Here is a 26297-nt window from a genome sequence, read left to right on the forward strand (position 1 = left end):
CGTTAAAAATGGGGGTTTAGTCCACAAACATTTGCAAATGCATGTGTAAGCCACAGAGCCTTGCCACGGCACCCTGGTGCCTGTGGTACCTAACACTAACCATGTGCCTCCACTGTGGGGACACTCATAAGTTAATGTCAAAAGCCAATATAAGGGAAGAGTAGTGGTAAAAAAAAGGACTTGTGAGATTAACTACGGGTAATCCATTTTTTTTTTTTTTTGTATAACTCTCCTTAAGCCTAGGTTCACATTTAAGCTATTTGTCATGCGATTTGAGAGATAAAGTCGCAGCCTATTGGTGGCAATGGTACTGTTCCAATCATTGCAACACCGACTTTGCGGCGCGGCACCGATATGCAAAAGTAGCAATGTCAGCGCGATTTCAACTGGCTTCATCACAGATGTCTATTGAAGTTGCACCTGAAATCGGCAAAAGTAGTGCAGGAACTACTTTGGCAAATTGGTGTGGCACCGCAAAATCGGTATCGCGCCAATTGGAACAGTGCCAATGCCTCCAATATGCTGCGATTTGTCATGCGATTTGAGAGATCAAATCGCATGACAAATTGCACCAATGTGAACCTAGGCTTAAGCATTCAGTGTCCTGTACCAACATACTTTTGCTAATAGGTGTCCCTCATTCCCATTCCCAAAAAGTTGGGAGGTATGCTACAGATGTGTAGTTCTAGATCATTTCCTTAGACTGCACAATGATTTGTAAAGTACTGAGTCCCCTTGACTGCTCTGCAAAGTTTAGTAAAAAAAAAAAAAAAAATGAACGTGTTTTTTTTTTTTCTTATCAGACAGTCAATTTGTATTTTGTACTTGCTCAAACAGCCCCACATTTCGTGCATTTTTCTGTATCCGCAGCCTTGTGCTGCCATCCGCTCGCCAACAACACAAGCTAGACATCGATATACACAGAACTGTGCCTATTTGGAAAGACCGCCCCCAAAAGGCAGCAGACACAGGCTCAGCGTGTGGAACGCAGATGAGCGGTTCAAGCTGACGTCACGCTCTGCGACGGAAGTATTGGAAGAAGTGAGGCTGTGCTTCTCCCATGCTGGTTGGTGAGTGGAAGTGGACAGGGAACACAGCAAGGCAAAATGTCTGCAGCTTTCAGGAAAGCGTTGAAGTCCCGGCAAAAGAACCATAAAGAGAGATCTCAGGTAAGATTGAGGAGAGGGTTCTGATGAGAAGGGAAGCTGTCCTATTTCCATTGCCTGCCAGTACATCAGCACTGGCATGGGATCCTCTCCCTGTTTATAGTCAGTACTGTTTCCTGAAAGATCCCTCTGCAGTCACCTTCCAGTCCTCAATGTAATACCGGTCATATCATGTTTGGGAGTCCTTCCTTTTGCAGGGGACAGTCCTTGGTGTCAGGGCAGACTCAGAGCTCATTCACACCTTTTGTGTTTGATTTGTATGGGGGTGAATGCACCACAATACGTATTTTTATTAGTATGCCACAAGTCATGATGGTGCAATGCTCCACACTTCAGTGCAGATACATTGTGAACGTGCATTGGGGTGTCATTCACAATAAATGGCATTAAAGCACCCTGACATATGTTATGTTACTGCATTGTGCAAGTATGAACAAGTTCTTGATGTGACTGCTGTTTTCTGAGCCTTTTAGTGTAACATTCTGGGCTCCCAGGAAGTAGGTTGTATAATACTTGCCCTCATTCTACCTGGAAGAAGGGCTGGGCTAAAACACGATCTGCTGGTGACAGTGCTGGAGAGGGGGTGAGTATAGCAGCAAAAGATGATTTTTATCTTTTTTTTTTTTTTTTTTTTCCATTTTGGATGTGTATGACACTACTACGTCTCTACTCTGTTATGTTAGGCTCCTTTCACACTATCGGACTGATTGGGTCCACTTGTCAGTTTCCATGGAGTGGTGGATGTCAATAGACGTGTGTGTGTGTTTTCACACGCCGACATCCAATCCGTCTGGCGGGTGTAAATGGACAGGTGGTCCGTTTACATCTCACTGCCCATAGATGAGAACAGGTTGTCTGTGTCCGCTCTGCATAAGCAAAAAAATCTCTTCTTTCCCCTAGCAATATTACTGTGCACTTTACAGTGGTGTGCCCTGAAGTGTACAGTCTTGGCCTCCGTATGTTATTATGGGTGCTGGGGATGTTGCCTCCCATGGGAATGTGTAGGCTATACTTCATTTGTACTCCGAGTCTCTAGTAGAACGTATTAAGAATGGACTGAGAGGAAAAGTGACCTGGGGTGTGCCGTAGTCACATGGTCAGTATGCTTAAAGGGGGCATACCCAGTAGAAGTAAAAGAGAAGAAATGGAAAGAAAACGGGAAGGGCGGGTGGGACACGAGAGAAACCGACGACAGGCAAAGGAGGATAGAGGGTGGGTTTAAATACAGCCTGACTCCTCCTACAAATTCAGGCTGACCCGTGGCTGAAGAGGATGCCCGGGGATACTGGAAGTAGCAGGGGAGAGGGAATGCATCACGCAGTGCTGGAGAAGAGCTAAATTGTAAGGCAAGTTCGCCATACTGTGCCTTTTTTTTTTTTTTTTTTTTTTTTTTTTTTTCTTTTTTTAATGACAGCTTTCTAGGGATTTCCCTGTGGAAAGGGATCTTCACACTTCCTGAGTCTACAGGGAAGGAACTGATAGGAAATCATGATAAGACATAAATGGCAATATAAAACTGATGCAGTTTTAGCCCTAACCTCCTCTATCCAAAATGGGGAAAAATGTTTTGCCTTTTATATATAGACTATAACGTGTTAGTTCACACTTAATGGGGGTTTTGTGGAAAATGTCCTTAACTGTAGCATAAAGTTCATGCACCCAAGCACATTACAATCCACTCTTCAGCTTTTAAAAAAGTGCTTCTTTGACATTTCTAACCTGTAGGCTATACTCAGCCTAGCCACAAAAACTCTCAGTAGGCAACCTACCCAAATAGTAGGATATTACAATTGTGCTCCCAACACTGAAGTATCAAGTGCTCTAACTTGATCAAAGATCTTGCACTGTGCATGCATGGTCTTTGAACAAAGTGGTACACTCGGTCCTTTGGTGCTGGGAGCACACTTGTAATGTCTTCCATTTAGGCAGGACTGAGTTGGGCAGAGTCATCCATTTCAAGTTTTTGCAGACTGGCTGTATAGAGTTTTAGGTATAGAATGACAAAGGAGCACTTTTATTTATTATTTTTTTTTTTTTTAATTTTTTTAAAAGAGCAGAATAGTGGTTTGTAATTTTCCTGGGATGCTGAAATGCATGGGGGGAGGGAAATGCAATGTGTGATCAGCACCCAAGTGAGGGGGGACCTTTTCAGAAGGAGAGGTTTAGCAAGTGTAACCTATGTGTATATAATACATATACATATGTGTGTTAAGTGTGTGTACTTTTATTCAGCTTGCTTTTGGGTTAACTCCTCTCACTATAGAATGGAAATGATCCTAGTAATAATGATGTCTACGAGGCCACTTTATAAAGCAATGGTATAGCTTTATTGCAACCATACTGATGCCTAAGGGTTCAAACAGTGATCAGTTTTGACTGTGTTCAGGGGATGGTATGAAGCACTTTTCCTTTCAAATGCACAAAGTGACACTTCATGTCTTGGCACAGCAGTGTGGTGAAATGCGCGGTCATCCAGTGCGCCGCAAAAATGCGGTATGTCTGCTTTTTATTTTTATGCACATCACACAAGCACTGTGGTGTAAACGTGGCACATAGAAGACAATTAATTTCTATGTGCCCTTGCAGTGATTGGCTTTAATCCCGTGCGAAACACTGCCAGTCATCGTACATAGTATGAACGAACCCCAAAAAATATACCCCAGCATACTTGTAGAGGACGGTGCTATTCTTTAAAAATGTGCTTTCGCTTCACTTGATTTGGGACTCTAAAGCAAGCAAATCCCTAAATGTGTTAATAAATAGGGAAATAAATAAAAGTGCCAGTTGGAGAAACCTAGTTGCATGACCTGTCATGTGGCTTGCCTGTTCTCTGTATAGTACTGCAGAACATTTCTTGATAGAACACCCTGTGACACACGTCCACACCATAGCCCGCATTTTATGAATGACTAGTGAAATAAACACTTACATGTTCCATTTTATGCACTCTGTTTTAAATAGGGTCCTCTTTAATTGTTTTCTTTATAATTATTTTAGCCTGGCTTCCGCAGAAATTTGGGGCTTTTGGAGAAGAAGAAAGATTACAAGCTCCGTGCTGAGTAAGTACAATGTTTTGGCTTATAGTAATTGTGAAGTAAGAAAGTTTTTATATTTATTATTATTTTTTTTTTGTTTTAAAAAATTTTAGTAATTTGCTTCGTCCTGGTATTGTCAGGTGGGGAAAGAAAAACAGAGGGCTGTCACACAGTGGTTTAAAAGGACTTGCAGAATTACTCCCAAATGAAACTACGTTCAATGAATGAACAGTCTGTGTTGCAGCGATTTCGACAATTTTGTAGTTTAGTTGCAAAGGATTTACTTTTGCAAACCTAGCTACAGAATTGCCAACTTCAATAGTTAATGCTGATTTCCTATACAGCACCAAATGACCATGGCACACCAGTGTTTTGCAGCTGCATGGAATTATAGCCAACTACAGTATAGCAGAAACTCTGTAAACAGCCTCAAATAGTTTAAAGGGGTTGTAAAGCTATGCTTTTTTTTTTTTTTTTATTTTTTTTTATATTACAAACCTATCGTACTTGCCTCCACTGTGCAGCTCGTTTTGCACAGAGTGGCCCTGAACCTTATCTTCTGGGGTCCCCCGGCAGCTCTCGCGGCTCCTCCCCGCATCAGAAACCCCCCGGGAGTGTTTACCTTGCGGCTGCGCTCCCGAGTCCAGCATTTGCGTCCATAGACACGAATGCCGGACTCGACCCCTGGTGCCTGCGTCATTGGATTTGATCGACAATGGCTGCGCTACTATTCATCTATCCAATCAAGAGCTGGGACTCCGTGAAGAGAGGGACAGCGTGCCACAGCCGAGGGAAATTCGGGGCTCAGGTAAGTAAAATAAGGGGGGGGGGGGGCTGGGGGGCCGGTCGCTGCAATGTGTTTTTTCACCTTAATGCATAAGGTGAGGTTAATCCCGTTAAGGTAAAAAAAAACACGAGGGTTTACAACCCCTTTAAGAACAATAATCAGAGAGGCTTGTTAAGTGCTGTAGAACTTTGCTGCAAAATTACTAGTGCTACACAGTCCTAAAATGATCAGTTTAACTACCAACTTTTAGTTTTAAAATATTACAGTTCTTGGACCTAATATCCAATAATGTTGGAGGTATTTTCCCAATTTTAATTTTTGTGTTGCCCAATTGCTGACTACCTTGCATAAATGACCAATCCAATTACTAGGTTTCTCCAACCAGCAACAATCTTTTATAGTTGCTTGTAGCAGCAATGGAGTTTTGAGCCCTTATTCATCAACAAAAGTAGAAGTTTAGATTTAGGGTCATACCATTTATTGTCTAACTTCAAAATTTGTAGTGCAAGATTTCAAAGAATGCTGACCTCTCTGTGAAAACCATAGCATTTTATCTGAAGAAGAGGTCATGGTGCCTTTAAAAGCTTGTACTACGATCTTTCAAGTGGGCCAATCTTTCCTTGGGGCGAGTCTGTTTTATTTAATTTCAATCTGAATAAAAGGAAATGCATGCTTCAGATATTAAGTATAGGTACCTACTACAGCCTTACAGTCATATATTATTTCCAGGTTGTTCTCTTAGGCAAAGCTTTGACACTTTCTGTGGGCAATGAAGCTCCCCACTCCTGCCTTCTGTCTATTACTATTATAGCAGAAGTGTGTGTGGTGGTAGGGGGTCAAGCGTTACACAATGGCTCCAACATTACTTATTTGTAGAGCTGCATGATTAATCGTCAAGAATGTTTATCGCGATTTAAAAATTTCCCTGTTGCGATCTTGACAGTGCACCTTATGCGATTTCGTATAGTTAGCACTGTATTCCACTATATGCACCTTTTTATATGGACATTTGATATAAATATTTTTCTGTCAATTTAGACGATTGTTCAAATCGTGCTCTTTTCACTTGAATTCAGCCTTCAGCACTATTGCACTTTGTTGTTTATTTTTCAACTAATTTTATTAATATATATTTTTTATGAATCTTTTATTAACTGTTGCACCTTCCATTTAATATCATTAATTGTTATGAATTATTTTTACCTCTGTGTATTGATGTGTATGCTAAATCACTGATCCAAGGTTTTATACGATTATTACATTTCATTTCTGTCATATATTAGATTTACTATTAGCCGTTATCCACTTACTTGTATATACGCTTATTTTCTTTCATTCATTATACTCACTCTTGTTGGTTTTACTTTAATTTTTATCTACACAAGTTTATACAATACACAACTATTTTAGATCTATATATCCCTTAGTACAGCACACCACTATTTCTTTATCAATCTTTCTCTTCGGGTTCAGACATTTCCCTCCAGTGAGTGCAGCAGTACCCTATTCTTCTAATAATATTTTTCCCATTTTGGCGCAGGAATATCCTTTTTTCGATCTTGACAGTATTTCATGATCTTTTGTATGCAGAGAATTCTCTCTGCTCTCAGCCCTCAAAAGAAATCTGGGCAGTCTGACAATTATCACAGCATTCTTTCAGTGTGGAACCTTAAGTCTAAACTTTTTTTTTTTATTGAAAATTACTTAGAACCCCTAAACTATATATATATATATATATATATATATATATATATATATATATATATATATATATATATATATATATATATAATTTAACTTTTTTTTTCTTCGAGACCCTAGAGAATAATATGGCACACTGTATTTGCGCAGCGGTCTATCAAATGCAATTTTTTTTTTTTTTTGGAAAAAGTTTACTTTAATGAATTAAGAAAGAAAAACAAAAACTAACCAGTAAAGTTGGCCGAAATTTTTTTTTGTATAATTTGAAAGATTTTACCCTGCAGGAATCGTGATCTTTATTCTAAGCTAAAAAATATTGATTCTCATTTTGGCCAGAATTGTGCAGCTGTACTTATTTTTATTGAAGTACTGCCTGTCAGAACTGACCTCCCGTTTTTAGAAGTCTGCTGCATGTATGTGCAGGCACATCATACCTGTGACCTTTTTTGGGGCTAATTTCAATTATTTTATCTAGTGTTAGGGGGCTGTATACTCAATCACCCTTCTAACATGTTAAAATAGGATTCCTTGTTATGCTGTAGTGTTGTGACAGTGACCACACACATTTTTAGATGTCTGCATCAAAGAAGCTGGTTATTTATTAGTTGCAAGTATCTGTAGGGTGCAGTTTATTTTACCTGACTGTGGATGCATATAGCTATGGTGGGTCTGTTATGTTATTTTTATACATTTTGTTACCTTTTTCAGGGATTTTAAGAAGAAAAGAAACACACTCAATGCCTTACGCAAAAAAGCCCTTGAAAAGAATCCAGATGAATTCTACTTTAAAATGACATCCTCACAATTGAAGGTAAATATAATTGTTTAACATAACACTAGTGTACAGAAAAATTAAGTGCAGCAGCTGAACTGACTACATACCATGACCTTGGTTTTGTTTCAGTAAAGCAGCTTTGCACTTTGTCTATAGTTTAGGAGAGAATCTTTCAAACAAACTATGTTTATTCAAGTGGAAAAGAGGACTGAACTACTTAGGCAAACCATGCATGGATTGAATTTCAGCTAATTCCTAACGGATTGTCCAAATTTACCCTGCAGGGCTGAACAACAAATCTTAATGTCTTTGGCTAACTTTACTGCATAAGGGGCTGCATTTTTAAACTGCTAAACATATTCAAGACGAAGTAACCCCCCCCCCCCCCTTGTTGGCTTGTACCTATAGGTAAGCCTTATTATAGGCTTACCTATAGGTACTGTAAATATCTCCTAAACTTGCAGGAGATATTTAGTGGATACTGTGACAATTACGTCATTGGCACATGCGCTCTGAAAGAACTGCTGTCCGTGCCATTTCTTCAGTGCCTGTGCCATGACTGTCATCGCAGCTCCGGCCAATCTCAGAGCCTGAGCCTGCAAACCCAGAAGAAGCACCGGGGAAGATGTTGGCTATGTGGGCACTACTGGAAGGCTTCATTCTAAGTGTTTCATAATCAGCTGGTAAACAGTGCATACTAGCTCATTATGCCTTTTTGTTTAAGTTTTTTTTTTTTATTTTTTTTTTCTCACGTGGGTTTACAACCTCTTTAACTACTTTCCGTCCGCGCTATAGTCAAACGACGGCTACAGCGCGGACGTAATTTTCCGGGAGGGCGTCCATGCACGCCATCCCATGCGTGAGCGCCCCTTGTGGCCCCTTGCGGCCCCGTTGCATTCTGGGACATGTGTGTCCCCCAGAAAACAGGGCCATTCGCAAAGCGCCGCACAACTCACGCATGCCACAATGCTCCACTGCCTGTTTTTCTCCATTAAGATGGAGGCGCCGGCAGCCGATATGATGGACGGTATCGGCCTCGGGTGGCCGACATTGTGGGCTCACTGTACAGGTAAGTGCCCTTATTAAAAGCCAGCATCTACAGGGTCTGTAGCTGCTGACTTTAAAAACAATAAAAAATAAATCGCGGCTGGAACGCCCCTTTTAAGCTAGACTAAAAAGTACCAGTTTCTGATTTTTCACAACTCTCACTGAAAGTATGTAATTTAGCATTTTGATTTTCATTATTGAGACATTTGTTTCTGACATGCCCTCAGATATGGATGTAGAGAAAGGTTTGCTTGTTCAAATTATGTCAGGACAGATTTTGTAATCTCATTGTTCTCTTCTAAGGATGGGGTCCATGTGATAAAACAGAAGTCAGAAGAAGTCACTGATGAACAGCTTAAAATTATGAGGACGCAGGACATTAAGTATGTTGAGATGAAAAGAGTATCGGAAGCCAAGGTGAGTCGCCTAAGCTCTAAACCTGTTTTTACACTGACAGCGGTGCTTGCAATAGTCAGCTTTTATTTATATAAAAACCTGTTATACCAAAAGTTGCTGCAACTGTTAAAGTGTTAGCTGGAGTTTGGTTTTAACTTTTTAGTCACTTATGTAAAGTTCATTTCATTTTCATTTAGTGCATCTAACAATACCTGCCAGAACAATACGTTTTCTGAAAGCACAGGACCAACAGAATAAACGGTGCTATGGATTTTTTTCCATTAGTGCACACAAACGCAACATAACTTACAACAGATAAAACTGTATTGAGTAATAAATATTAGTAAATTTACCATTTATACTTTTTGGAAAATGACAAAAATTAAAGGTTTACAGAATTGTAAATAAGCGACTTGTGCTAAAAATACTAAGCTGGCTTGTTTCGAACCTATGTGGTGTGGTAACACGATGCCCTACATTGGTGTGTATTTATAAAGGCAAATACTTTATCAGAAAACAATGTGTTGCACAGCATGGCAATGTGCTTTCATGCTTCACGTTATATATTTAAAAAAGTGAAAAAACAAAAACAAAAAAAAAACACTGCAACATTGTAACAAAGTGCATTGTTGTGTAACACAACGCATGGCAGTGTTTTTTTTTTTTTGTACGATGCACAACAATGCTGCTGATTTTGTGCACCGTAATGCTTGCCTGCTGGTGTGAAGGGGCCCTTAATGTGTTGGTGCACCAACACATGCACTATGGATTACAATAGTGTGTAATTTGTGTGTGGATGTTTTAGACCTTATTAACGTGGTTGTAAATGGCTGTAGAGCGTCAGGAAGGAACCTATTTCTACACCTGTGAGTCACAGATGCAGGCAGCAGTCTGTACAGATTAGCTGTAACTGCACATCTGAAAAGTTACATGCATACAAGGATGGATGAGCAGCCGTGGATGTAGATAATTCGCCTATGGTTTTTTGGGGTGGGGGGGAGGGTGGTTGGGGGAATTAGAGGTTCAAACAGTAACACAGTGTAATGCAATTGAAAAATATTCAATTTATTTTTTTATTTTTTTATTTACAATATTTGATGCCTGCCATGAAGGTTCTTGTTCATGCACTTTCTGTTATATGGGGTGACAAAAAAAAATGAAGGGACGATATTAAAGCACCACTTCTTCTATATAGTGCTTGAGCAAACTAAACACAAGGCAAATTTTTGTGTTTGCAGAAAATTGAGCGTCTGAAGTCTGAGCTCCATCTGCTGGACGCTGAAGGAAAACCTTTAAACAAACATACATTCTTTTTGGACACCAAGAAAGAAGGCAAGATATTTTTAATGTGGTTCCTTAATGCTTGTGTTTTAGGACCAGTTCTGTTGTGCTAACTGGTAACTAGCTTCTGTTGGTGTTTTAGTGCAAAACTTTGACTTGGCAGCTCAGCTAAACACAGCTCCTCAGTTGGTGAACAGAGTTTATAACAGACCAACGCTGGAAACCTTACGCAAGCAGACAGTAAAGGGACTTGAAAACTCCAAACAGTTAAAAGTAAGAATGTTTGCCACTTAAATCTGTTGATTGAGAGGCTTAATTTGCTTGCATGAAATAAAATTGTGTGGTAATTGCTTGCATCCTATAAAAGAGACTACATTTACTGACCTTCGTAAAATACCAGATCTTTGGCTTCAATATTTTGAGCTACTGATTTCAAAAAACTTTGTTCAGTCCAGCAACTTTGGAGCAGTTGAAGGTATGACGTTTAAGGGAGGTCAGCAATAGAAAGCTCTCTCGAGACAGGTTTCCTGCAGGGTTAAAATCCTTATGTCTGTATGTTCAAGCATTAATAGTCTCTACGGGACACAGTGGTGAAATAGGAATTTGCTGTGGGAACCAACCCAGGCAGTGGGCCAATGTGCAAAACATTTTCAGCATATTAATCTCTGCAACAATGCAGATTAGCCTTTTTCTTTATAGACTACGCTTTTTAAATTCACTTTTACATCTGTTTTATCTCCACCACTGTAGCCAGCCAAGCGAGAGGGTAATGCACATATTCTGGCTGCTCGACCTCAGAGGAGTAATGGAATGCTGGCATTTAAACTGGCTAGCAAGTGCTGTGTACTATAAGGGCTGTCTACCTTCTTGCATGGATATGGGAAAATGAGCTTTGTGCTTTGGGAAGGATCCAGAGACACAACCAGGGTATATCCTGGATGTAATATTTTGATGGTTTAACATGCTCCACTAGCTACTCAGTACTTGAAGCAGGATCCCAGAGCAGTGAAACAAGAACTGGTGTGTATATGTATATATGTGTGTGTGTGCTACAAATACAAAAGTTGTATGTCCAAGATATTTCCAGAACAGTTTTGTTATCGAAATGTATTTTCCCAAGTGTTCTTCCAGGACAGCCCTTGAGAGATGGAGCTCCTCCCATCGACACAGGAAACACATTGCCACAGTTCAAAAGGCGGTCCCTCAGGTCCCTGGTCAGTCATTTGTGTTTCCTCCGTCGGAGGAACATGTTGCCAGGAACCTGGAGGCCCCTCTCAGGGGCTGCCTGAGAACCTGCAAGCCTAAGGGACCGGGTCCTGGTTTATGGCTGCAGTTTGGGTCCATACCTTTTTTTCTTTGGCTCGGGTACCGTCCAGCTGAACCGGAGCAGACCCGTTACCCTCCTCCTTCCAGTGCCGAGGTGGCCAGGGGCAGAATGACGCCGGTTTCCCCCAGGAGTGGTGAGTGGAACCTTCCATCTTCCCTCCTCGTTGCAGGGGGTCGGAGACGCCGAGCGTTCACTTCCGGCGGAACCGCGTCATCACTGCGTGCCGAGACTTCCGGTTCCGGGTCTCTAAGGGTACAAGGAGGAGAGGGAGAGCCAGTGCTGTGCCTGTAAAGCCCGACCAGCGTCCAGCTATACCGGATTAGCGGCGGGATTCGGAGCGTCAGAGGGGGACCATGGAGGCTATTCCCCAGGATACTCCGGCGGAGACAGGCACCAGCCAAACCCAGGTAGGCTGCTGGGCATGCTATTACTCTGGTGGAGTGGTGGTGTTTGTAGGCTGGGCCCTGTAGTACCCCACGGTGGCGGTTTACTCACAGTGAGGTTGTTTGTTAGTGGTGATTCTAAGAGGGACATGGTGCTGACGCTAAGAAATCCTTTGTCTTCTTATTTTCAGGCTAAAGAGATGCCAAGGGAAGACAAGACAGGCCGCAAAAAGTGTCCTAATTGTGGGAATAGGTTGTCCTCTGGCTCTAACAAAGCCCTATGCAAGCAATGCATTGCAAGCTTGCTTAAATCTGAGGCAGATTCCCCTTTAGCAAAGTTTTTGGGCTCCTTTAAAGAGGAAATGGCGTCGACCTTTAAGTCCCTCCGGGAGTTAATCACTGCAGCTGCCTCCACGAGTAAAACAACTATAATCTCATCCTCACCATGCCTTACAACACCCAGCTCAGGGGAGCCCCGTATGGTCAGGGAGCCTAGCCCCACGTTGATTAGCCCCGAATCCTCTGACACTGACTCGGGTCAGGAAGAGGATCAAGCAGCATCTAAAGCCTCAAAATATAGATTATCTCTCGAGGAAGTAGATGAGCTAATGGGGGCTATCTATGATACGCTGGAAATTGAGGAGGAAGAAACTCAGTTATCCAGACATGATCAAATGTATGAGGCTCTGGGGAAAAAGAAAGCAAGGGTTTTTCCTATACATAAGGTGCTTTCTGACCTTGTCCTTAAGGAGTGGTCTGAACCAGACAAGAAGGTTTTCTTTCCTAAATCCCTTAAGAGAAGGTTCCCTTTTGATGAGAGCCCAGAGGCGGTCTGGAATAAAAATCCAAAACTAGACGCCCCTCTGTCCAAAATCTCAAAGCAGGCTGATCTGGCCTTTGAGGATATGGGCCACCTGAAAGATCCCATGGACAGGAGAACAGACATTGTCTTAAAGAGGGCCTGGGATGCCTCTATGGCAGGCTTAAAACCAGCTCTAACCACTTCCTGTGTAGCTAGAAACCTGGAGTTCTGGTTATCGCAACTACAAGAACACTTAAAGGCAGGCACTCCTAGGGGGGAGCTTTTGAAATCTTTCCCTATGCTTTTTAAGGCCACCAGTTTCATCTCTGACGCCTCCACGGACTCCGTTAAATTTACGGCTAAATCTGCAGCACTTTCAGTGGCAGCAAGGAGGTCAGTATGGATGAAAACCTGGGGGGGAGACACGGCGTCTAAAACCCGCCTGTGCAGCGTCCCTTTTACAGGAGACTTAGTCTTCGGGCCTGAATTAGACTCCGCCTTAGAAAGGACGGCGGACAAAAAGAAAACCTTTCCTGCAAAAAAGAAAAATTTTCAAAGAAAAATTTTTCGTCCCTTTAAGGAACCCTCTAAATCAGAGAAGAGTTCAACCCCCAAAAAACATTGGTCGGGACATAAAGGGAAAGGAAAAGGGGGCATACTGTTTAGCCGCCCCAATCAGGATCCCAAACCCCAGTGACGTCAGGGTTCCTGTGGGAGGAAGATTAAGCAAATTTCTTCCTCAATGGGAAGAGACAACCTCGAACGAGTTTGTCTTAAACATAATAAAAAGGGGTCATGCGCTGGAATTTCACAGCAACCCTCCTTCCAAGTTTCTGGTGACAAAGCTTCCAAGTCACTCAGAAAAGGCCAGGGCCTTACCTTTACTAATAGGGGAAATGGTAGATCAAGAAGTATTGACACCAGTCCCTATTCAGGAACAAGGGGACGGTTTTTACTCGCACATCTTTGTGGTAAGAAAACCGTCAGGGAGATTCAGACTAATTATGAACCTCCGTCCACTGAATCGCTCCATCCGTTACAAGAGATTTCGGATGGAATCCATTTATTCCATAAAGAATCTCCTGCAGAAAGAGACATTTATGGCAACCCTGGACCTAAGGGATGCTTATCTGCACATTCCAATAAGGGAGGAATGCCAGAAATTCCTTCGGATGGCAGTGCAGATAGACACAAAGGTTTACCACTTTCAGTGCAGAGCACTTCCCTTCGGTCTATCATCCTCTCCGAGAATCTTTACCAAGGTTCTCGGAGAGGCTTTAGTTCCTCTGAGGCTTCAATCAGTCTCAATTATCCCCTACCTAGACGATCTGCTCCTAACAGCCCACTCAGAGAGTCGTCTTTCTCAGGACCTAGAATTGACTCAACTCAGTCTGAGTCGATTAGGGTGGATTGTCAGTCAGGAGAAATCCAAGACAACCCCAACACAGGAGATCCTGTATCTGGGGTACTGGATCAAGTCTGTAGATCAGAAAATTATACTGCCGGAAGAAAAGATTTTGAATCTGTGGCAGAGAATATCTTTTCTTCAATGCAGCCCCAAGTGTACGGTGAGGGAAGTAATGTCGGTCTTAGGTCTTATGACGGCAGCCATTCCAGCCGTACAATGGGCCAGGTTCCATCAAAGAGAACTTCAGGGTTTTCTGTTAGAACAATTAAAAGGCAGAGATCTGGAGGAGGAGGTATCGATCCCCTCAAGGGTAAAACGCTCCCTCTGGTGGTGGAAGGACAGGGAGAACCTAAACAAAGGGGTTCATTGGGTCCTTCCTATCACTTCAACACTAACAACGGATGCGAGCAGTTGGGGCTGGGGAGCCCACCTAGGCTCAAGCTGGGTCCAGGACAAGTGGACCCCGGAGGAGAAATGTTTCTCTTCCAATTGGAAAGAACTAACAGCAATCCTGAGAGCTGTTCTAGCTTTCCACCCCGCAATACAGGGTCACCATCTACAAGTCCGTTCAGACAATACGACGGCTGTAGCATACATAAACAAACAAGGAGGAACCAGAAGTCCTCGTTTGATGTTGGTAGCCAGACGCATTCTCCAGTGGGCAGAAGCCAATCTGGAATCCATTTCTGCAGTTCACCTGAAAGGGGAGTTGAACAACAAGGCGGACTTCTTGAGTCGACAGAGGATTTCGAACCAAGAATGGTCCTTACACCCAGAGGCATTCAATCTCATAACAGCTCACTGGGGAGAACCAGAGGTAGACCTTTTTGCGAGCAGGAAAAATGCAAAGGTTCCCAATTTTTTCTCGCTAAACCCAGGAGATCAACCCCTGGCGGTAGATGCCTTGCAAACTCCATGGACTTTCAGTCTGGCGTATGCATTTCCCCCTCTTCATCTCATTCCGAGGGTCCTAGCAAGATTCCTCAAGGAAAAAACCTGTTTGATTCTAGTAGCACCTTTTTGGCCCAGGAGACCGTGGTTCACAACGTTGCTACAATTGACAGACTGTCCGCCTCTAAGACTTCCCTACAGACAGGACCTCCTGTCGCAGGGACCTCTTTACCATCCGCAGGTCGCCACACTGAAGCTGTCAGCGTGGTTACTGAGGAGGAAATCTTAAGGAGTAAGGGCCTGTCAGACGAGGTAATTGCGACCTTACTACAGAGTCGCAAACCAGTCACGAGAGCTATTTACAAAAAAGTCTGGAAAAAATTCAATAGCTGGCTGAATGGCCGGGACATAAATACGGCTAATATTCTACAGTTTTTACAGGAAGGTGTAAACAAGGGTTTAACCCTAAGTACTATTAAAGTACAGATAGCTGCCTTAAGTGTATACCTAGATGAACGCTTACAGGAAAATCCTTTTGTCGCTAGATTCTGTAAGGCAGTCGCTAGACGCAAGCCAGTCAGAATCACAAAAGTCCCATCCTGGGATTTAGCAGTTGTGCTAAAAGCTTTCTTGGGGTCACCCTTTGAGCCTATCTCAGAGGCCTCCCTAAGGCTTATTACCTTTAAGACAGTTCTCCTGGTGGCAATCACTTCAGCCCGTAGGGTCAGTGAAATCCAAGCACTTTCCATCAGGGAACCATTCCTACAGATCCTAGAAGACAGAGTCATTCTAAAGACAGACCCTGGGTTCTTACCAAAGGTAGCATCTAGTTTCCATAGGTCCCAAGATATTGTCCTCCCTTCATTTTGTCAAAATGCAGCAAATGAGAAAGAGGAACGTTTTCATTTATTGGATGTGAGGAGGTGTATTCTAGAATATCTTAAAATAACAAATCCATTCAGAATCTCAGACTCCCTTTTTGTCCTTTTTTCCGGACAGCGTAGGGGACAGAAAGCTTCAAAAGTAACCATAGCTAGATGGATTAGGCTAGCTATAACAGAGGGGTATAAGGCCTTGAATAGAGATCCTGCTGAGGGTGTTAAAGCTCACTCAACAAGAGCGTTGTCTGCATCCTGGGCAGAAAGAGCTGGTGCCACCCCGGAGCAGGTATGTAAAGCAGCCACATGGTCAAGCTTTTCCACCTTTACAAGGCATTACCGACTGGACTTAATGTCTAGTCAGGATCAGGCCTTTGGGAGGAAAGTCCTCCAGGCCGTGGTCCCCCCCTAATCTGGTAAGTACTTGGGGATCCTCTCAAGGGCTGTCCTGGAAGAACACTTGGGAAAACTGGAGTTAGTACTTACCGGTAACTCCTTTTCCGGTGGTCTTCCAGGACAGCACGATCCCACCCTTTATTTGATTGTAGTGATGTACTAATGTTATTACCTGTTATGGTTTATATGTTTTTCAGTTCCATCCTTCGGTTCTTGGTGAATGACTGACCAGGGACCTGAGGGACCGCCTTTTGAACTGTGGCAATGTGTTTCCTGTGTCGATGGGAGGAGCTCCATCTCTCAAGGGCTGTCCTGGAAGACCACCGGAAAAGGAGTTACCGGTAAGTACTAACTCCAGTTTTTTGTACATCACAGGACACAGAGCTGCATAGTAATAACTATTTGGGTTACAGGCCTACCTTCAGGTGATGGACACTGGCAAACACAAGAAAGGAAGTCCCCTCCCCTATATAACCCCTCCCATGCGGGAAGTACCTCAGTTTTTTTCGTCAGTGTCTAAGATGTTGGTCACAGTTAAAGATGCTCCGCTGGAGGATCCTTCAGTATCGAGCAAACTACGCTACTCGATCCATCCAAAGTGCCATTGCGGCCAAAGTGGATGGTACCCAGGCCTCGCAGAAAGAAGAACAAGGTTTTGCCTGTAATGTTTCTCTTAGGAGGACTGGATCCTGGGAGCCAGTACTTTGGTTATGCACCAGATACCAACGTTTTTTTTCTGGCAGGATGCGATATAAGTCCAGGGGAGTGGAAACCCTGTTAAAGAAACCGGAAGGTCTTTTGGCATAGCTCGCTGTGATGGATGAAGATTGGGTGTGGCTGTTTTTATCAGCAGAGTCCTGAGACGGAAACGTAAGTGAAGCTTTCCTAAGGAACTTTGGTTCACTTATGGATTTCTTCTTTAAAGTAAATGTCATGCCTTTTTCTCGCGACTAGAGAGTGTAAAAACAACATACCTCTTTCATGTCTTCAGTATGTCGCTGAGTTCAGCAAGCTTGATGCAGGCGTCCTCCTTGGGTCCAGTTAGCCATTTAGGGATGCTCCGGGGGTGGGGGGTTGAGTGGGGGGCATTGCTGGGGTCAGCAGGCAGTGGCGCGTTCCCATCATATTGTGATGATTCTGGCGCTCGTTTTTCTTTTCCCATTCGGGGTTCTGGAAGCACCCTCCCTCTCCCCACGTCGCACCTGTGCAGCCACGCTCGAAACAGTGTTTTTTAAACATAGCAAAGGATGCTCTAGGGGATGGTGGAGGGGTGTGGCTTAGAGCGGCGGCGTTAGCGTGGCCCGGTGTCCTCACTCTTACACGGCGCAGGTGTGGGACTGGTCTCCCATATAAACATCATCTCGTGGAGATGTAAGCTAACGGAGGGACACAGAAGCGCTGGGGGCACATAGTGGTCGATACTGGCCTTTCCAGGGACACATTTACTTGAATAAGGTGGAACGTTGGATAACAGCATTGATTGCTGGACTACTGCAGTGGATGTGTTTTGTGTAGTACCTCTGCTTTTGTTCTTAGGACTAAGCCTTCCAAGAATTCAAGGACAAAGGCTGCTAAGACTGGGACGGGTTCTGCAAAAAGGTCCTCTCCAGAAAATCCAGATGTGGCTGACCAGTGTGAGTCATCGGGCCTGTCGGGTGCTCCAGCTGTTCCCCCAGCCCCTGCCTATGTTACGGAGGAGGTGTTTTCTTCAGCTCTCATAGGTTTGGAAGAGCAGTTAGCAACTTTGATTGCTTTTTCTTCCCATGGTGGAAGGAAACGCTGTAGGTCTCCCTCTCCTGCTCAAAGTCCTCAGGCTGCACAACAACAGTGGCCAGTAGAGGATGAGTCTCCTTCGGAGGGGGAAAAAGAAGAGGAACAGACTGAGGATTCCTCTTCTGCGAAATTGCCCTTGACAGAACGGCCTGTTTCTTCCCTGGGTTCCTTTTAAAGGCCCTGCAGGCCATGCATGCATTTCCTATTCATCCTCTGTTAGAACAGCTTATATATGACGGTTGGGATCATCCAGATAAGCATTTTCTTCCCCCAAAATTGTCTGCACTTTATCCCATGGAAGAGAAATTCACCAAAAAGTGTAGTTTGCCAGCAGTTGACGCTATCTCCTGTGTGAATAAAAGTCTAACTTGTCCAGTGGACATTGTTCAGCTGTTCAGGGATCCAACAGATAAGGGGCTGGAATCTTTACTAAAAACCTCTTTTTCTATGGCTGGTGCTGTAGCTCAGCCCTCAGTGGCAGCGATAGGCATTTGTCATTCCCTAAAGCATCAAGTCAAGCAGGTACTCAGGATTGTGCCTGCTCAGCAAGCCAGAGACTTAGCCGATCTGCCAAGGGCATTATGTTTTGCAGTTGACGCTATTAAGGATTCTATTCATCAGGCCTCGCGCCTTTCGCTCCTGTTGCTGCATATGCGTAGGATCCTGTGGTTGAAAAATTGGTCAGCTGAAGTGCCATGCAAGAAGATTTTGGCTGGTTTCATGGGGAATGGTTGTTCGGGGATGATTTGGAAAAATACAATCCAAAAGATTTCAAGTGGGAAGAGTACTCTTTTTACCAGTTAAGAGAAGGAGTATAAACGTCCTTCTTTTAACCTCTCCATTGCCAGGGGCATCAGCCTCTAGGCAGTCACGACAGCCTCTGCCGTCAGGGTCAAGAGGGAAAGCTCAAGGTCAAGCCCAGGGACACAAGAAGTCCTGGGGACGGAAGCCTACTAAACAGAGTCCCAAGGCATCCTTATGAAGGGGCGCCTCCGCTTGATCGAGTGGGGGGGAAGGCTTTGGCAGTTCTCAGGAACTTGGCAAGAGGAGATCCATTACAGATGGGTCGTCTCTATTGTATCTCTAGGTTACAAGCTGGAGTTGCAAGAGGTTCCATCGCCTCACTTTCTGATATCGAGTTTTTCCAAAGTTCCAGTAAAGAGTAGATCTCTATTTCTGGCACTAGACCGGTTGTTGTCTCAATGGGTGATCGTAAAGATTCCGATGGAGGTGCATGGCTTTGGGTTCTATTCAAATCTCTTCACGGTCCCAAAGCCAAATGGAGATTGGAGATGTCAGACCCAGCCTAGATCTCAAGGGTCTACATCAATTCTTAAATGTCCACTCCTTTTGCATGGAATCAATCTGGTAGTCTTCACCCTTCGGAGAGAGAACTGCTAGCATCAATCGACATCAAAGACTCATATCTGCGTGTGCCTATTTTCCCTGCTCACCAGAGATTCTGGCCCTGCTCCTGGCCAGGCTGAGGGCTCAGGGTATAACCGTAATGGCGTACCTGGAGGATCTGCTGCTAGTAGATCAGTCGGTAGCGCACTTAAACCAGGGTGTTCTCAGCACAGTCAAGTATCTGGAATACTTGGGTTGGATTCTTAATCTAGAAAAGTCGTCCCTATGACCAGTGAAAAGGCTGGAGTACTTAGGTCTGGTCATAGATACAGACCAGAGGAAGGTATTTTTGCCTCAGGCAAAAGCCGCTTCTATAAGAGAACTGGTCAAGACGAAAAAGGATTCCTCCATTCACCTTTGTATGAGGTTGTTGAGGAAGATGGTGGCTTCATCCGAAGCCATTCCATATGCCCAATTTCATTCAAGACTGTTGCAAAACAATATCATCTCTGCCTGGAACAAGAAGATCCAAGCTGTAGACTGTACGATGTGTCTGGCCCCAAGGGTGCATCAAAGCCTCTGGTGGTTGATGCCCAGAAATCTGCAGAAGGGGAGGTCTTTCATTCCAGTTACCTGGAAGGTGGTAACAGATGCCATCCTTTTTGGGTTGGGGAGCAGTCCTGGGAGAGATGAATGTCCAGAGCTGGTGGTCCGTAATCTAGAAGACCATGCCCATCAACATCCTGGAAATTTGGATGCTCAAGCTACAGGATTGTCCTGTCAGGATTCAATCCGACATTGCCACAGTAGTGGCCTATATCAATCACTAAGGGGGCACCAGGAGTCGCGCTGCCCAGAAGGAGGTGAACCAGATTCTGGACTGGGCAGAGAAGCATGTACCTTTTTGCATATCTGCGGTTTTTATTCTAGGAATAGAGAATTGGCAGGCAGACTTCTTAAGTTGCCAGCAGTTGTCTCTGGGGGAGTGGTCTTTTTACCCCGACATCTTCCTGGCCATATGTCAAAGATGGGGTACCCCGGACATAGATCTGTTGGCGTCCAGGTTCAACAAGAAAGTGAGTAAACAACTTTGTGTCATGAACAAGGGACCCACTCGCATATGGGATGGATGAATTGGTAATTCCTTATGATCAGTGTTCACTAATTTTATGCACCCCCCCCCCCCCAATTCAGCTGTTACCACAGCTTTTTCACAGGATCATGGTGGAAGGGAAGCCGGTGATTCTTGTATCCTTGGCGTGGCCCAGAAGGTCCTGGTACGCAGAAATTGTAAAGATGACTAAGGGGGACCCGTGGACCCTTCCACCTCGTCCAGATCTGCTCTCGCAGTGCCCAATATTTCACCCTTTCTTACTAAATCTAAATTTAACGGTTTGGCTATTGAATCCCACATTCTAAAGAATCGGGGGCTTTCTGGGTCGGTAGTATCTACCCTGGTTAATGCAAGGAAGTCGGCTTTCAGAGTCCTATATTATATAGTCTGAAAGGCATATGTGTCTTGGTGCGAGGCCAAGGGTTGGCATCCTCGTAAGTATGTCATAAGTAGAATTCTTGCCTTTCTACAATTGGGCGTGGAAATTAAGCTGGCCTTGAGTACTATCAAAGGTCAGGTCTTGGCCTTGTTGGTATTGTTTCAAAGACCGCTGGATACGCATTCTTTGGTTTTGACCTTTTGAACGGGGGGTAACATGGATCAATCTGCCAGTTAAGTTACCCTTATGTCCATGGGACTTGAATTTGGTTCTGTCGGCATTGCAAAAGCAGCCCTTCGAGCCTTTATGCCATATCCCCTTAGTCCTTTTGACTAGGGGTGCAATGGATCGTCACCGATCCGTGATCCGAACGGGTCACTCCGTTCGGATCGGCACACGCCGCGATCCACGGTCTCGGCCTTAGGAAAGGCCGCAACTTCGGCCTAGTTCTGAAGCGGCGGCCATCTTGGTGCACCCGTCGCCGTTTACAATGTGATCGCTCCATCAAATGACAGAGCAATCACTTGTAAACAAACCGGTGTCATGAAGCCGGTTCCTCTCTCACCTCTGTGTACAGATCTGTACAGTGGAGGGGAGAGATCGGATGGCAGCAGTGCTGTGGGCTGCATCTGTAGAGCCCACAGCGCTGCTCTGTGACAAGCGCAGTCACAGCCATCCCTCCATACCCTGCCAGTACTCTGCCATACCCAGCCAATATTACAGTGGGGGAGATGTATATTACAGTGGGGACTATATGGTGGAATTTCCACTGGTTTTTGCAAATTCAATTATTATTTGCTGATCCGAAAAATGATCTGATCCGATCTGTGAGTTTTTTTTTGATCTGTTGCACCCCTACTTTTGACTCGGAAATTGTTTTTTTTTTTAAATTTTTTTTCTGGTGGCTTTATCCTCTGCTAGAAGGGTATCCGAATTGGCTGCTCTTTCTTGTAAAGAGCCATATTTGATTATTCATTAAGGGTAAGGTGGTATTGCACCCTCATCCAACCTTTCTGCCTAAAGTGGTGTCAGGTTTTAATTTGAAGCAAGATGTGGTTCTCCCTTCATTTTTTCCAGAACCTAGTTCTGCAGAAGAGAAGTCATTACCTTCTTTGTATGTAGTGAGAGCAGTTAAGGTTTATCTGAAGGCTACTGCTCAGATCTGGAAAACTGAAGGGGTAGGCAGCATTGAAATCTACTATTTCCAAGCGGATTTGGCAAGTTATTGTTCAGGCTTATGGTTTAAAAGGGAGAGTTTCACCTTTCAAATTAGAGCGCACTTTACCAGAGCAGTTAGTGCTTCATGAGCAGTGCATCACCAAGCCTCCATGACTCAGATCTGCAAGGCCGCTACTGATCTTAAGTACATACATACATTCACTATATTCTATCAGTTGGATGTAAAAAGGCATGAGGATATCGCCTTTGGGCGCAGTGTGCTGCAGTATAGGTCCCTCACGTCTGATGGCACCCGGTCTTTTTTTATTTTTTTATTTTGTCTCCCTCCCCTCAAACGGCATTGCTTTGGGACATCCCACATAGTTATTACTATGCAACTCTGTGTCCCATGATGTACAAAAACGAAAATGGGTTTTTTATAAAAGCTTAGCTGTAAAATCCTTTTCTTAGAGTACATCACGGGACACAGCCCTCCCTCCCCTCTTCTTGGGATATTTATTGCTTTGCTACAAAAACTGAGGTACTCCCCGGCATGGGTGGGTTTATATAGGGGAAGGGACATCCTGTCTTGGGTGTGCCAGTGTCCATCACCTGAAGGTAGGCCTATAACCCACATAGTTATTACTATGCTGCACTGTGTCCCGTGATGTACTCGAAGAAAAGGATTTTACAGGTAAGCTGTTATAAAAATCCTATTTTTGTCTGACTTTACGAACTATGCAACTGCAGATAAATTGCTTTTTCTTTTTGAAAAACAGAAGCTGGCTAAACAGAGGCAGCAACAGTACTCCCTTCTTAACCAAAGAATAGACCGAGAGAAAAAAATGTTTGTGGTCTCTCAGAAAATACAGAGCCGGAAAGATCTGCTGGTAAGGAAAACACATTGCAGTTCTGCACCTGTTACAGTAGTCATGAAATAGGCATAGTACAATGAGAACTTATTTTTTTTGTGTAATGGAGCAGTCCTCTATCTTCAGATATTTCTTATGGGATATTTTTTTTTTTTTTTATCTGGGCGACGAAAAATTTGCAAGCATGCTTCAACCTTTTTGTAACCTGCCCTTTCAACACTGCTGGCATAATGGAGAGATGTAAAGATGGGATTTTTTGTTTTCCCTAAATTGTGGGGAGAAAAGGTGGATGGCATTCTACTTTTAATCTTCTACATACCATTGTTTCATCCCATTAAGGAATTGTGATTGGCTTCATACCTATGTTTTGTGCCGCATGGTGCCCTTTTTTTTTTTTTTTTTTTTTTTTTTTATCTAGAGTGGGTGCGCTCCAGTACAGGAGGTTCAGCCTGCTACTTCTACCAGTGCTGTTCTCTACCTATGCTTGTTTAGGGTCCCCAAGACTGTCAAAAACATCTGCCCTATCGCTGATCTTAAGGCACTAAATTACTTCATTCAGGCTCAGAAATTTGACATGGAATCCGCCAGGTCTGTCATGTTCTCTGTGGACATCAAGGTTGTGTGTCCCCTTTTTTACCAGCGCATCAGCAGTTCCTTCCTACCACTTTACTTTTTTAAATTTTTGTTTTTATTTGTGCCTGTTTACCAAATTGCTGGGCCTTGGGCCTTTTGCTTGCCCTGCTTCACTCCCAGGGCATCCCCCCCCTGTTTTTTGAGAGATATTGAAGGAACATTTGTAAAACGTTCTGGCTGACAATATGACTCAAAGTTCAGACCTTGTGAAGGTTTAGCTGGGTCCTGAACCTTCAAGCCCACCTTCAAGTAAAGGAAAAATACTCCCCTTTTTGTAGTGGGGCTGCCCCAAAGGTCAAATGCTCATTTTGGTTCAAGGGGCTGCTAAAATCTGTTTTTACTTACCTTATCCTCCACTCCCAACTGCAAAAAAATAGTGGACTGTCTCTTGGCATCCTAACATCTATTGCAGCTCTATGGGCTCTGCATTACACTTAATGACATCAGGGAGTGTACCTGAATAGGAGCATAAGGAAGAAGAGGCTGTGGAGACCAGTCTTGCAGCCTGAAGTGAGCTTACCAGAGCAGGGAATAGGGCAAGTACAACAGCTTTTTGCCCCCAGACCTAATCAAGCATTTAACTCTTGCAGTGTGGGGGGGCAGCCCCACTGCATAGGAGCTTTTTCAGTTTCACTGGAGTTCAGTTTTCAGAAATCACTAATGGAATTGACTCATTTAGAGTATCTGGGTCTTCTCCTAGACACTGGAGATATTCACTTTTCCCAGACTGAGACTATTTATCCCAGGAGTCACCTGGCTCTTCCCCTCTGCAGGGAGTTCTGGGAATGATGATTGCCTCCTTTTAAGGCAGTCCTGTTTGCCCAGTTCAACTCTAGCCCCCTATAACTTACCATCCTGTCATTGTGGGACAAGTCAATTCAGTCCTTTGACAGACTGATTTGCCTGGCACTGTAGACTGGGTTGTCCCTGTTTTAGTGTCTCAGGGTTCCTATTCTGAAGTTTGGTAAGCCCTTTCTTTTGATCTCTTGCAACATCCCCAGCTGTGGGAATGTAGAAGGGGATTTAATCCATATGTTTTGGAGATGCCTGAAGTTTAGTTACTGGAGGGAGGTAGTAGGAATTATAGACTGGGTGTTTGGGACCTCTATAGACCTGGAAGTGAAGCAATGCATTCTAGGCTTGGTAGAAGGAGAGGAAAACCCAGGAAATGCCCAAGTCGCAACCCTGATATGCCTATTTCAAGCAAGGAAGCGGATTGCCCAGAGATGGCAATCTACTCTACTCTACCTCTGTCCAGTAGGGAATGGGAACATGGTATGAATGAGATAATCCTGAAGGAAAAAGCGATATATATGCTAGGCAAGGTGGATTAAAGAAATATGATAAGATCTGGAAACCTTGGTGGGATGCGGTATTAACATTTAAATAATGGGAGTGTAAAAGTATAGAGAAGATGTGAAGTGATCAAATTAAATGTAAGACGAGTATAAATGAGTGTAAGGGGATGGATGAGAAGATGAGACATCTAGATGGCTGTGATAGTGAGAGGCGGCTGGATTAGTATAGAGAGGAGTTGGGGGTAGTAGAATAGGATGGATGGATGCATGCATGCATGCATGCATGAATATAACCCCCCCACACTGGAAACACTTGTGGCATTGGCTTCTAACATATATTTTTACCCTTATTGGTGGGGGGGAGGAATGAGAGGGGTGAGGGTTGTAAATTGGGTAATGACTGTAATTTTGTATAATGAAAAATGTTCCTATAAAGATTAAAGACTCTCGTAATTGAATTTGTTGTTTTGTTTAGGACAAAAGACATAAAGTGAAGGTGAAGAAAGAAACTGTAAATTCTGCAGCAATATACAAGTTTAAAAAGCAGAGAAAACGATAACTAGATCAAGAAAGAACACTGTTTGCTATTGAAGAGATGACTGAAGTCTTTATAGGAATGCATGTTTTTTTTTTTTCATCTGTGTTCAAAAATATTATCTGTACAGGAGATATATACAATAAAAGATCATAGGTAAATTTACAGCATAGCATGTACATGTTTTTTTTTATTTTTTAGATTTTTGTACTGAAAAAGTCGATTCACAAAATGTCACAGGTTATCTTTCATTAAAGCTGAATTCAGGCCAAGCTAAGTCTCTTCATTTCTTCCAAAAAGCTACCATTATACAGGCCATTCTTTTGATTGTCTAGCAGTAATGAGCAGAGCAGTTCTGTGGCTGAGGACTGGAATTGTAAATGTCCCTTTTATTTATTTTTATGTGCAATTAAAAGTCACCCCAAAAAAGAGGTGTCTGTGGTAAATGCGAAATGAGGCATGATGCCTTTTTTTTTTTTTTTTTTTTGTCACTCCTGTCCTGGCCAACTTGGCCTCTGCCTTAAGCATTGCTTCCGTCACTACCACACACTAGTGAACTATTCTGTTTAGTGTACAACATGGCACAAAAATCAGCTGCCACACTGATCTGTGTATTCTGACAGAAGCAGGGCGTTGCTCTCAGAATACATACGTCAGTGACTGCAGCGTTTCAGGGGGGGATTTCTCCATCCAATGGAAAAACAAAACAAAAACATGTATGCCCAGTGTTCGGAGCATGGGGGTGGTCAGCAGGTGGTAGCTCTTATGCTTCGGCATAAACTTTCTTTATTGTACATCATGGGACACAGAGCTTTAAGTAATTACTTAATGGGTTATGGGCCTCCTTCAGGTGTTGACACTGGTATACAGGATGTTGACTCCCCTATATAGCCCCTCCTCCTTTCAAGAGTACCT

At 43.5% G+C, this 26297-nt stretch overlaps 1 protein-coding gene across 1 annotated transcript; it reads left to right on the top strand.

Annotated features, from left to right (window-relative positions):
- Window positions 1–970: 970 nt before the first annotated feature.
- UTP11 (UTP11 small subunit processome component) lies at window positions 971–25547 on the top strand. Its single transcript, XM_077481822.1, has 8 exons — window positions 971–1169; window positions 4164–4225; window positions 7398–7500; window positions 8815–8928; window positions 10146–10239; window positions 10331–10461; window positions 22824–22934; window positions 25323–25547. Exons 1-8 carry the CDS (start codon window positions 1107–1109, stop codon window positions 25404–25406), a joined length of 762 nt encoding a protein of 253 aa, XP_077337948.1. The 5' UTR covers window positions 971–1106; the 3' UTR covers window positions 25407–25547.
- The last annotated feature ends 750 nt before the right edge of the window (window positions 25548–26297 follow it).

This window comes from Lithobates pipiens, unplaced genomic scaffold (assembly GCF_037356315.1).
Source record: "Lithobates pipiens isolate NorthernLeopardFrog02 unplaced genomic scaffold, aLitPip1_a1.2 Scaffold_16, whole genome shotgun sequence".
Classification (NCBI taxonomy): Eukaryota; Metazoa; Chordata; class Amphibia; order Anura; family Ranidae; genus Lithobates; species Lithobates pipiens.